Source organism: Kogia breviceps, chromosome 20 (assembly GCF_026419965.1).
Source record: "Kogia breviceps isolate mKogBre1 chromosome 20, mKogBre1 haplotype 1, whole genome shotgun sequence".
Taxonomy (NCBI): Eukaryota; Metazoa; Chordata; class Mammalia; order Artiodactyla; family Physeteridae; genus Kogia; species Kogia breviceps.
The window spans coordinates 23,310,183-23,322,742 of NC_081329.1; the positions used below are offsets into that span (position 1 = coordinate 23,310,183).

General features: G+C 37.2%; 1 protein-coding gene across 20 annotated transcripts in view; it reads left to right on the forward strand.

Moving 5' to 3' along the window:
• Nucleotides 1–12,560, forward strand: part of NRG1 (neuregulin 1) — a 1,012,474-nt gene that overhangs the window by 981,445 nt on the left and 18,469 nt on the right. For 17 of the 20 annotated variants that reach the window (XM_059049278.2, XM_067022386.1, XM_067022387.1 and 14 more), the window contains one exon: nt 10,537–10,595. In XM_059049278.2, coding sequence (XP_058905261.1) covers nt 10,537–10,595 — 59 coding nt within the window. Of the gene's footprint in view, nt 1–9,883; nt 9,952–10,536; nt 10,596–12,560 lie in introns of all 20 variants that reach the window. The other 3 variants (XM_059049280.2, XM_067022391.1, XM_067022384.1) reach the window with 1 other exon arrangement.

Below are 12,560 nucleotides of genomic sequence, written 5' to 3' on the forward strand. Positions count from 1 at the left end.
CGGCCGCATAGCATTGAGCAGCGCTCCCTGTGCTCTACAGTAGGTCCTTGTTGGTTATCCTTTTAAAATATAGTAGTGTGTACATGGGGGAGGACCAAATTTTATAGTTCCCTGTAAGATTTTCTCTATGAAAATAGAAAATACCAGAAGCTGAGAATTATACTCTGTAAAATATGAGGTGCATTTATTATATGGGTAATACGGTTATTCTTTTTCACCGTAGCCTTTGCAAAGATTTACAAGCTGAGTGAGTATATATGATAGTTTCGGAAGACCTCTTAGGAACCAGTGCAGTTATTTTCCACGTGTTAATTTCAGCTCTTCTGTGGCCCTCCCATGTCCTATATAAAAAGTGCTATCGCCTAAGTGCAGTTCATTTGTTCCATTTTGGTATTGTGCCAACAACAGGAATTTTTTTCACCCACACAGCTTTTCGTTAAATTTTAAGCCCAATCCAGAAAGAAATACTTGTTATATATTTTTCTAATCTTAAAGTGAAATGTTGTCTTCCTCCAACAGCTATTAAAGCAGCAACCCATGTATGACTATTGTTTCCCCCAAGCTAATCGTCTTCTAGTTCTCCGCAAATTGGCATTATAATTTTATTGTATCTTTTTTTTGGTAATATAATCTTTCAGAAAAGCGTTAAACCTTATTATGAGATCTTGTTGGAAAGAAAATCTTTGACATCTATGATTTTGATCAGTTTTATCCCCCTTTTGCACCATGTCTTTACTGATGCATCAGAGCAAGCCAGTACATTGATGGAAGAATTGGAATATGTTCACTATCCAAAATGTGTCATGCCTTTTTTGATAAATTTGTCTAATTGTTTTTTAATCCCTGTCTTAAAAACATCTATAACATTAAAAATAGTTTAGTCAGACGTGAAACCAAGGAACATCATATACCATGTCTTACGATATTATATGGTTCACTGGACGACTTGAATAGAAACAGAAAACACGAGAGTGTTGCGTTGACTCATCATGGTCCTGTGTATGAAGCCAGTTCATAGTTTCCACATGGTCCATCTGTCTAGGGCAAAACGTTTCTGAAGCATGTGCCACATCATTCAAAATCAGCTTTATCCCTGGCTGAAGACCTGACTCAGAAATACCACAAGCACACGAGTTTCCAAGTAGTGTCTCTGGTCATCTCATCCACTGTTGTCTTTTGGGGAGTTGAAGTCGAAGACTTTATAGCAAAGCTCTTTTGTCTCTCTGTTTAGAACAAGGTGTTCCAAATGGATTAACCATATAACAGTTAACACTTCTCTGAGGAGAGGTTTGCTGGTTACTTGGACTTCTCCTCTGGGAACTGTGCGGGAATTTCTGTGTGTTTCTCATATTTTATATTTCTCTTCTCTATATAGTAATTTAAAATTTATCCTGGGGGGAAAAAAAAACCAGTTACTATTCCAGATTGCATAAAGACCAGAAAAGAATCATTCCGTCTTTTACCCTCTGGTACCCCATGTAGTCACATGGTTCAAAGAAACAGGACAGTTTGAACATGACATTGTCCAGATGTTCCTCTTTGTTTTCTCCCCTTGTTCTTGTATATCTGCTCTTCTGAACAGCTTTACTTAGAGAACTATTTTGGAAGATGTTGATGTGATTTTTTTTAATCTAAAAATGATTTTATACCAGACCTTATTTATAAACCCATGACGATGTCCTATGGGCAGATGTGACTCCTCCCTGTGGAGATTAGAGTTTTAACCACCAATTTTTGGTGAATAGTCTGAGCTCTTTCACTTCAACTCTCTGGACAGTATATTTATAACATAGAGTTAATATGTTCTCCAAACTTCTTCCCAGGGAGTCAGTGAAATTAAATGAATTCATTTCTGCTAAAGCACTTCTAACTCTGGGGAAGCAAGATTTCTTTTTCCTTATAATAAAAAATAAACGGTAGAATTACATTCTCTCTGTAGACATTGGAAAAATATATACACCTGTCTTAACAGACTGTGTTATCATATTTAATTCCCAGTTCTTCATTTTATTTAACACTAGAAGTTTTTATTTGATTTGTTGGGGCCACCAGCTAGCTTTATAACTTTGCATTTGACATTCATTTAATCATGTAATATCTCTGATCATTAACTTCCTTATATGTAAAAACCAAAAACAGAAACAAAAAGCAAACAAAACATAGGAAGATGGGAGGTGCCTTTAAACATGAACTTATGATTTTGTCTATTTTTTATGAAACCATGTAGTATATATAAGGGCCTATATTGTATTACACATTATTATCGAGATAGTTATGAAAAATCTATAGCTAGAGGAGATAAAGTCACGACAAATTTGTTATAATAAATTAAACTCAGTAAATGAAATATTAACATTTGTTTATAGAACAGCTACATCTATGCCAGGCATTTTTTAAAACACAGAGAATACATGAAGCATGGTCGCTGGTCCCTGGGAACTTAGTCTATTTACGGAAATGGAGTAACTAAAATAGTACATCAGTTAAAGGGACTATATCCCAAGTGGTACAGTGCTGATTGTTATGGTAATGAGAATTTAAAGAAGGAAGAAGTGGAATAAGTTGAAGACTTTATAAACATTGTCATCATTTATGGAGTTTTTTCCATATACCAGGTAGACACTGAGGCTGCAGTAATCTTCCCATGAGACCCAGTGACATGCATAACTAGACGAGCAGCTCCATTCTGGGAAGTAAAACAAGACAAAAAAACTCAGTTAGACAGGAGAGTCCGTTTCTGAGCTCTGAAAGCCAGGCAGAGGACTTTGGACATTGTGATAGCTAATCGGCGTCACAGGAACTTCTGGAGCAGGACAGTGATACCATAAACATAGCAAGTGCTTAGGGAAGAGAGACTTCCATACAGGCTACAGACATCTGGGGACCGGGTAAGATGAGGAGAGAAAGTCAAGACGCTAGCTAAGGTTAAAGCTTTATAAAATCCTGGCATAGCAATGATGAGGAGGATGACGATATTTATAACATATTAGCAGCTGAATTAATGTAATTAAACAAGAGGGTGATGGTTCAGATTCAAGTTGTGTCCTGTGGCCTCATCATCATGGCTGTAGAAGGAGAAATTTGGAATAGAGCAAAGGGATGTATTTTGGGTTAGACCTGAAGTCCAGCCAGCTCTGGAAGCGTTTGTCCTTCAGAGTGGGTGTGACACTTACCTTCTGTAACATTTAACAGGGAGAGAAACCTTTGTGAGTGGGCGGGACTCTTGTGGCTTAGATGTAGATAGTCAGCTCTTCACATGACCACGTGTTCTATTTCTTCTGTGTCCTCTTGTATCTAGACTCCTGCTATGTACTTCCTAGGTACTTATTAACTCATTTTTGACTTTTCCTGAAGACAGAGGGAAGCAAATCCTTTCGTTCTTATAGAAACCAGTTTGGCTGCAGTTTGGCGTAAAATCAGGTACGCTAAGTGTTCTTTAGAGCTTGGTTCCTTTTTTTCTCCTGAAATCAGTTAGGCAGCCACATATATTTATTGATCTCCTTCTAAGAGGCAAGTTCGATGCTTGTGCTTGGTATGAAGTGGTGAGGAAAATCACGTGGTCTCTGCCCTCGTGGAGTCTGTAGGCTCTTGTGAGTAGCAGATGTATTTCAAGTGATTAATTTAATTATAAATGATTGGTGTGCCGAGTGCTATGAAGAGAATTTAGGGAGCTAAGGGAATGTACCATGGGGGGACCACAGCCAGCCAGAGGCAGAGACTCCGTCAGGGAAAAAAAAGTATATGCAGCCCTCGCCTTGAGAAGCATATTGCCTATTTAAAATAAAATGCACCATTTTGAAATATTTCTATTGAATGATTTAAGTCAAAAGTGAATATTTAGACGTTTCATCATAAAATGAGGCTGGAGTAGATGGAACTATCAAGTCTGGAATCGCTAAGCTGTGTGATGAGACAGGGAAGAGCATCCTCCAGGGAGGAAAACCAAACCACGAATTAGCCGAGTCCATAAGTCATTGTGTCACAAGGACACGTAGATGCATGGGACATAGATTGAGCCCGTATCCGATGAAATTGTTTGACCCCAAAGTAAAGGATACATCAGTTAGAATAAACAATGGCAAGGATTTTCATCTACAGATGAGCATTTCAGAACAAGCTGTACAAACAGAGCTTTGGGAAGGGCACCAGGGTTCAAACAAGGTGGGGTTAATTCATAAACACTGGCACCCTCATTAGTGGGATTGTATGTCTTAGATGTTGAAAAACAACACTGGCAAGCCAGGATAACTTAGATTTTTTTTTTTCCCCTCAGTATTTACCCATGAGTCCACTGTGGCCACTCTATGTATACTGTTATCTCAAGAATTGAGAACTAGGCCCCAGATCTTAATAAAAAAAGAAATGGGATGGTCCATACTAGCTGAACAGTGATGGGGGGGGGGTATAAGGTTGGATCTGAAGGAAATGTTATTGAAGGAATATATTATATTTAATATTTTCTTTAATGGTACTGAAGAAGGCATTCCCTTGAGGAAATAAATGTCTTTTGCAGATGATATCATAAAGAACACTAAAACACAAATTAGAAAAGCATATACAAACCTCAAGAAATTTCACTTCATGGTGGATAACAGAATGAAGTTCATCTTGGAAAAAATGCAGACTAATAGTAACAATCCATTTGGGAAAGAATAATCTACAACACAGATACTCAGCCAGTGAGTGGGCGAGTTCTAGCCAGAATCCTGAGTGAAGGGGTGAGAAAAGTCAGCCCTTGCAATATGATACTGTAGAAAAACAAACTCGCACTGTTTGACCTGGTGTGTACACTGCCAGCTCTGGTTTACGGAGTAAGAGCAAACGTCCCTAACGTCTAACACTTAAACACACCGATAATCCTCAATATGTAACTGTTGGCATTTCCATTACTTGATATTTGTAAACATGGACATCAAAGCAATTGTTTCAGCTGTTGTACAATATGAAGGAAATAGCCCAACTAGTACTGAGGTAGAGTGGAAAGAAAATAGGGGCTCTTCTTTTTTGGAAGAAAATTATCTAAAAAATTGTCTGACTATTTCATGGTAGAGTGATGACTAAATAGAGACAAAATATCATATGTAAACCTGTTTCCCTTCTCCTGCCTGATCAAGGGAGGACCTGATGAAAATTAATGAAACCAAGAAATAAAGAAAGGAAGAGAAAGGATGTCTAAGGATGGTTTATAAATTGACCATAAATTTTAAAAAATCACAAAACCATTTATAATGGCTTATAAAATTAGCAAACCCTAAATAACCAGAAGTTTCTTGGAGTTCTGGAAATATCTTTGACTATGTCTAGTGTCTCCACCAAAAAAAAATGAGAAATATTTTATTCAATTAGAATGTAAAAAAATACACCAAGTGGGCTTCCCTGGTGGCGCAGTGGTTGAGAATCCGCCTGCCGATGCAGGGGACACGGGTTCGTGCCCCGGTCCGGGAAGATCCCACATGCTGCAGAGCGGCTGCGCCCGTGAGCCATGGCCGCTGAGCCTGCGCGTCCGGAGCCTGTGCTCCGCAATGGGAGAGGCCACAACGGTGAGAGGCCCGCGTACCACCACCAAAAAAAAAAAAAATACACCAAGCACTAAATTGCTTCACAAAATTACATGAGTTGATGATCGATTACATACTAAGCATATCAGGATTGTCACCATGTATTAAGGTTATTATTATTTATTTATTATTTTTTTGCGATACGCGGGCCTCTCACTGCTGTGGCCTCTCCCGTTGCAGAGCACAGGCTCCGGACGCGCAGGCTCAGCGGCCATGGCTCACGGGCCCAGCCGCTCTGCGGCATGTGGGATCTTCCCGGACCGGGGCACGAACCCGTGTCCCCTGCATGGGCAGGCAGACTCTCAACCACTGCGCCACCAGGGAAGCCCATTAAGGTTATTATTAAGAACAGTTTTTATTTTACTGGTGCTGTACAGAAGTCTTGGTTACTAGACTGTAATGGCTTTATTGAATCCTAGGTAAGATGGTATTTCAGTAACAGGATTTAAATTTGAGGTAATAGACTTATTGTTAAAGAGTTAGAGTCTTTTCCAAATTCCAGACACAATTTTAAAGGTTTCTCTTTAGGGGAGGGAGTCTATAAGGAGGATACTGGGGGCTCCTATAAAAAATTATTTGGAAGTATACAGAGGAGAGAGTCAGTCACAAACTATAAAAATAAAAGCCCGTTACTGAGCTGTACCTGGCAAATCAATTGGCTGTGAGAGTCTCCTTAATACAGTCCTTTACTGGACACTGCAGTCTGATTCTCAATCAGGTTCAGTTGAACTGACATTTTATGAGAGTCCTTCATGAGCCAGGCTAAACATTAGAGCTATAAAATGACCAGAATGTGGTCGGCGTCCTCACAGAGAGGTAATCACGAGGTAGATAGGTAAGAATGCTGGAAGAGATCAGGGCAGCGTGCAATGTGAGAGCCAAATAAGGGATCCTTCTCCCAGGGTGTGGATGTGTGGAGGTGAGGATATGGCACTCAGGGAAGAGCTGATGCTAGTTAGGAGAGATGCTGCTTCAGTTCAGACAAAACTGTCTATGAGTTTTCATCTCACGAAGAACAAATATAGAACAAAGATAGTTTATCATGTTAAGAGCAAATACTAAAATTTTTAAAAAAATTTTCCATCTTCTAATCTGATCAGTAAAACAAACGGTATATATAGTTTTGGAGCTACAATAGGGGCTCGGTTCTTATTCAAACAGATTCTTCTAAGACATAAAATTCTTGGAAGGTGCTCAGACTCGTGCCAAAGAATATTGTTCAAAATCATATTAAATTTACTGTACTCTTATCTCCGAAGAAAGCGGTAGATTGGGTGCTTAAAGTACAGTGCTAATAAAGAAATATGTCAGCAGCCAGTCTCCCTATTCTTTTAGAGGTAATTCCGTAGAATTTAATCAGAGCCTATAGATCAGGTGCATTTCCAGTTGCATATGCTCCCTCTACCCAGTCAATGCAGTCTGCAGTTTGCTTATGCAGAAACTGTTTCCACTTCCTTCCATCTGATTTGGTAACAATTCTAGACGTCCACAAAATATACGTAATATAGCCGCTGAACCCTTGAATTGCTTAGGAATAGGTATTTGAAATTTATTTTGCCTACAGATTGTCTTAAAAATCCATTCTATCAGAAATTTATTTTTTAAGTTCTTGAGTCCTCTCTGACTGGTAATACATTCAGAAGAAATGATGTCTGGGTTTTTGCACAGTGATTCCATGTGTGAGGGTGATTCCCAGAACCTTCGTGGTAAGAGAAACCTTTGATAATCGCTTAGTTAAATCCTTTCATTTTTATCCCTGAGGACAGCTGAGGCCCAGTGAAGCCAAATGGGCTTCTCACATCCAAGCAGCAAGATTCTGCGATGACAGTGTAGAGGACCTTTTGGAGGTCAGGATCCCTGACATGCTAAACTTTAATATACAAACAGATCTCTTAGGGATCTTGTTAAAATACAGATTCTTATTCAGTAGTTATGGATGGGGGCCTGAGATCCTACGTGTCTACTAACAAGATTCCAGGAGATGCTGGTGCTATTGGTCCTTGGACCCCACTTTGAATAATAATAAGGCTTTTATGCTAAGAAAATCCATCTAAGTGAGGGTAAACAGTGGCGAAAGGAGAGTTCTGGTTCGGATATAGCTGATCATTCCAAAAAGGATTGGCATACCTTAAGCAGATCTAGTGTTACTGCACCAAATAGTCTACTGATATATCATCTTATGATAGAGATAAACCACCATTGCATCATGCTAGTTTCCTAGGAAACATCATCTCAGGAGTTTGTACGAATTAGAAAATTGATGGGGTAAGATTTTTGATCCCCTTCATCTAGCTGTCCTGTGCCCAGTGATCTCAAAAGTGTCATCCTAGATGCATAAATGGCAGTCTTCTAGTAAATGCGGTTCTTCTCTTGAGGGACTCATGATTTCTCAGCTATTTGTTAACTTCATGATCCTTAAATAATACATGCATTTCTTACCTCTAATGGTTCTCTCTTCTCACACACACACACATACCGTATTCACATATCTTATACCATGTTCTTTGTATGAAACAAGTGGATTATTGTGTGATCAAATTAAGAATTTAAATTTTTAAGATGAAATGGTCATTTAGAATATATTCTTAGTTCTGAAATTACCTACTTAATTATAGTGTGTGTCTATATGGATTTATATAGTCCTGGTTCAGAAACAAATATACAAATAAAACCTCCATGTACTTCAAAAATTTTTATGTCAAATAAGTTATATGGAAAACAAGTTTCCATATATTTTTCTTAAATTCCCTGTGAAGGCGCTCTTATTGAAGCATGTAGAATGAAATCTTCATGAGAAATGACCCAACCTCACAGGTTATAGTTCTTATTTCTGTATTCCTCTAGGCAGATCTTCCTCTACTCATTGAAGGAAAAATATTATAAATGAAAATAACGAGTTCATTTAAAAAAATATTTTGAAGAATTGAAAAAACTATATCAATACAAGATGTTTGTTGTTAAGCTTATTGATATTATTGTTAATGATCATAATTATACTTTGTTTACCCAAGTACTTATAGGTCTGAAAATCTGGGACTGCTAGTATTTATTCTTACAAGCCATTCTTCATGAAATAGGTGAAGTAGATGTACCAAATCACTTGAGAACATTTTTTGGCACTGAACTTGGCTTTAAGGGAAATGAAAAAAATCAACCTTATATTAGCAAAAATGAATCGTTTTATTCACATCTCTTTGATGCCAGAAAAAAATGGTGTTTATTTTTATTTACTCTGGAGAAGAAAGGGTTGTAAGTAAATCATGAGGTGTGTGCATGATGGTTATGGCCTAGGTGAACTATTAATAACAATCGTGGCTATGGGTGTGGAGTACCTGTAAAAGGTATATTTGTGTCCTGGAACTTTTTCGTGACCCTATTTATTAGAGTATGATACTGGGTAAAATGAATCCGTTCTGAAATGCTTTAGTTACTGGAGTTACTGGAGTGACAGTAACAAAAAGAGCAATTGTAAAGGACTTCCATATTTAGGCACAGCCCCATCACAAGACTTTAAGAACAATATTCTACCAGGATTCTGGAATTTTGATAGGCAAATGTATATGAGTGAGTAAAATGTAAATTTTATACAGTTTCAAAACAATTCACCCTAAATGCAAAATGACATTTATTAAATAGTTCAGTCGAGGAATAACTTTATATTTTAGAAGTGCATTTGCCTTTGACTGGGGTTAATTGGATGAAGTGAAATTTGTACTAATAAAAATCTACCTCTTTCTTTCACCATTAAAAATAAGACCTAATTTGTAATATCTTTAAAACAAAAAGAGATGCAGTTTTTCTTGTCAGTAATCACTAGAGTGTGAAAGTGCTTGACTTCTATTGTAGTCTGTTGATTTCACTTATAAAGATACCTATGAAATGAAGTACAAAATTGTGTCTACAAAAGAAAAAGCTCAGAATCATTTAAACAATAAAAGATGGTAGATGGAACCTTATAAGCTCTTAACAAAACAAGTGTTTTAACATAGTGAGTCAGTTGATCAGTGACAACTTCAGAAATGCCCAAGGGAAAATGACTTAGCTGCCCAGGACTTGCCACTTCTTTTCAACTTTTCAACCTCACTCTAGTTAAATTTCAGTTAACTGATTTTAGGAAGACTGAAGAAATATATACCCCACAGAAATACATACCCCACAGTTTTCACGGGACATGGTTTTCTAAATGTTTTGTCTTCTCCTTTCTTTTATGTTGTTCAGCTACCAGGTCATTTGTAGGAGTCTCCATACTCCATAGGAGGAAAATTGCCAGTCTGAAAGTTCAGTGTCTTTAGCGTTCGATTGCTTATTACATTTTTACCCTCTAGGTGCCAACCTGGATTCACTGGAGCGAGATGTACTGAGAATGTGCCCATGAAAGTCCAAACCCAAGAAAGTATGTTAAAATAATCTGAAATTTGCTTTCTCCCCCAAACTACAGCAACAATCACTTACCACTTGGTGGTTTTACAACTCAGTTGTGACTGATTCCTTTTGTTCTAATTATGGTTTAACCACTCGGCGTAAACCCATTCGATGAGACCTTGTTTAACTGTGTCTCAACACAGACCCCAAAGGTCATCAATTTTATAAAAGAATGACCCATCAGGATGGTCAGTGATGCTGGTGATCACGGCGGGCCAGCCAACCAGAACTCCTTTCCTTCCAACATTTTGGACCAATGCTGTCAAATAGAAAACCTAGTTAAAGGAAACATCCGCTTTCACTTCAAGTGACTCCCTTTGAGAGAATGCAATCCCTTAAAATGCTGGGATCTTTCTATTATTTTTGTCCAAATTTTTAACCCTTTGGGGGAAATGCCAGAGTCTAAAAGCCATGATTAGGACAAAGACTCAGTTCCTGAGCGTGAACTCACCAAGTTCAATCAAAATGTCACTGAAGGAGCTTCTTTCTAGCATATATTCACCTCTTCTCTTTTTCTCTGTTTTTTCTACCATTGTTTTTTTGTTTCTTCTCTCAGGTGCCCAAATGAGTTTACTGGTGATCGCTGCCAAAACTACGTAATGGCCAGCTTCTACAGTACGTCCACTCCCTTTCTGTCTCTGCCTGAATAGGAGCATGCTCAGTCGGTGCTGCTTTCTTGTTGCTGCATCTTCCCTCAGATTTCACCTAGAGCTAGATGTGTTTTACCAGGTCTAACATTGACTGCCTCTGCCTGTCGCATGAGAACATTAACAAAAGCAATTGTATTACTTCCTCTGTTCATGACTAGTTGGCTCTGAGATACTCGTAGGTATGTGAGGCTCCGATGTTTCTGAAATTGATCTTGAATAATGTGATACAAAATGATAGTCTATATCACACAGTGCAATGATAATAAAGGCATTTAAAAGTCTCACTTCTTTGATAAAATAAAATCATTCCACTGGACAGTCCATCTTCTTTATAAAATGACCCCATCCTGAAAAGGATGTTCGCTAAGTTGTAACCAATACACACTTGAAATGATGGTAAGTTCATTTCGGTTCAGAATGTGTTATTTCTAACAAATAAACAGAATAAAAAGAGGGCAGATGTTTCTCTTCATTAACCAAACAGTTTGCATTTAAGTTTTAAAAAAGCACTGAGTAGGAAAATTAAAAACAAACAAACATTTTACAGCAAAGGAGATAGCCAGGCTTCTGTTGACCTTGTTTAGGAAAAAAGTGATTCGGGTCTAAACGATTTTTAGATGAATTGTTAAATCATTTATTTATGTTATTCTAGTTTCAATAATAATGTTAGGAAAATTGTTTTTAAAAAATAGTTATTAGTTACTTTGAAATATCACAGTTCACTGCTAGATATATATTTTGTAATGAGAACTGGGAAATTCTGATCGATTTCTGTGGCTTCATGAAGTCTTGGACATCATCCTAAAAGACCCAATTCACATTGTATATAATTGCACGGATAACTAAACTGTATTTCTCCTGCTTTTGTGAGAGAGGACTATAGCTTTTAATTCTGGAGCTTTCAAAGCTTTATATTTAAAATGGATTCCATATAGTTATCCATTTAGATCAAAGGTTGACAAATTTTTTTCTGTAAAGGATCAGATAGTACATACTTTTGTGTTTGCAGACCATACCATCAGTATCAATAACCACTGAAAACTTGGCCACTGTAGCACAAAAGCAGTGATAAACGATGCGTGAACTCATAAGCATGGCTGTGTACTATTGAAACTTTATTTACAAAAGCATCGTAATGGATTTGTCAACCTCTGATTCAGACTGTCAATTTCTCACCCCAAGAAATATTTCACATAGCGTATTAGGGTATAAATTCATGTAACACAAGAGACAGTGATAGCAACTGGTCATTTGGGGGCTCTAAAAGAATGAGATTTGACTCTTACTTGTATACATGCAAAGAATAAGATTCTGTTCCTTATGTTAACAGACATGGAAGAATAAAGAAATTTCATATGCATTATGGGGAGATTAGGCCCATACTATTCAAACTTTTTTTTTTTTTTTTTAGTGAGGTGGTACTTATTATGTATTTACAAAGGCTACAGATCAAAAATTATGTTACAGACCATTTTATGTTGTGAAAAATTGGTAAATTGGCATTGTTAAATTTTCAAACACGGTCTCCCCTTTATTCAAAATCTTTAAATAAAATGCCTTTAGTGGACAGAATTGTTCTCTCTACACCTGTAGGATATTGTTACAAAGGTAGATGAGATGGAAAGTAAAAACAGAAGGTAAAAGTAGAATTTTACTTAATATAGTAATTTCCTTTTAGAAATGTGTTTGTATTCACATGGCATAGATTTAGCAAATCCATGTGACTGTAGATGAGATGGAAAGTAAAAACAGAAGGTAAAAGTAGAATTTTACTTAATATAGTAATTTCCTTTTAGAAATGTGTTTGTATTCACATGACATAGATTTAGCAAATCCATGTGACTGTGTAAATTCAATACAATTATATTTTAGAATTTAATGAAAATTCTGAACATGTGCATTATACTTAAATTTTTGGAATACCATTGTG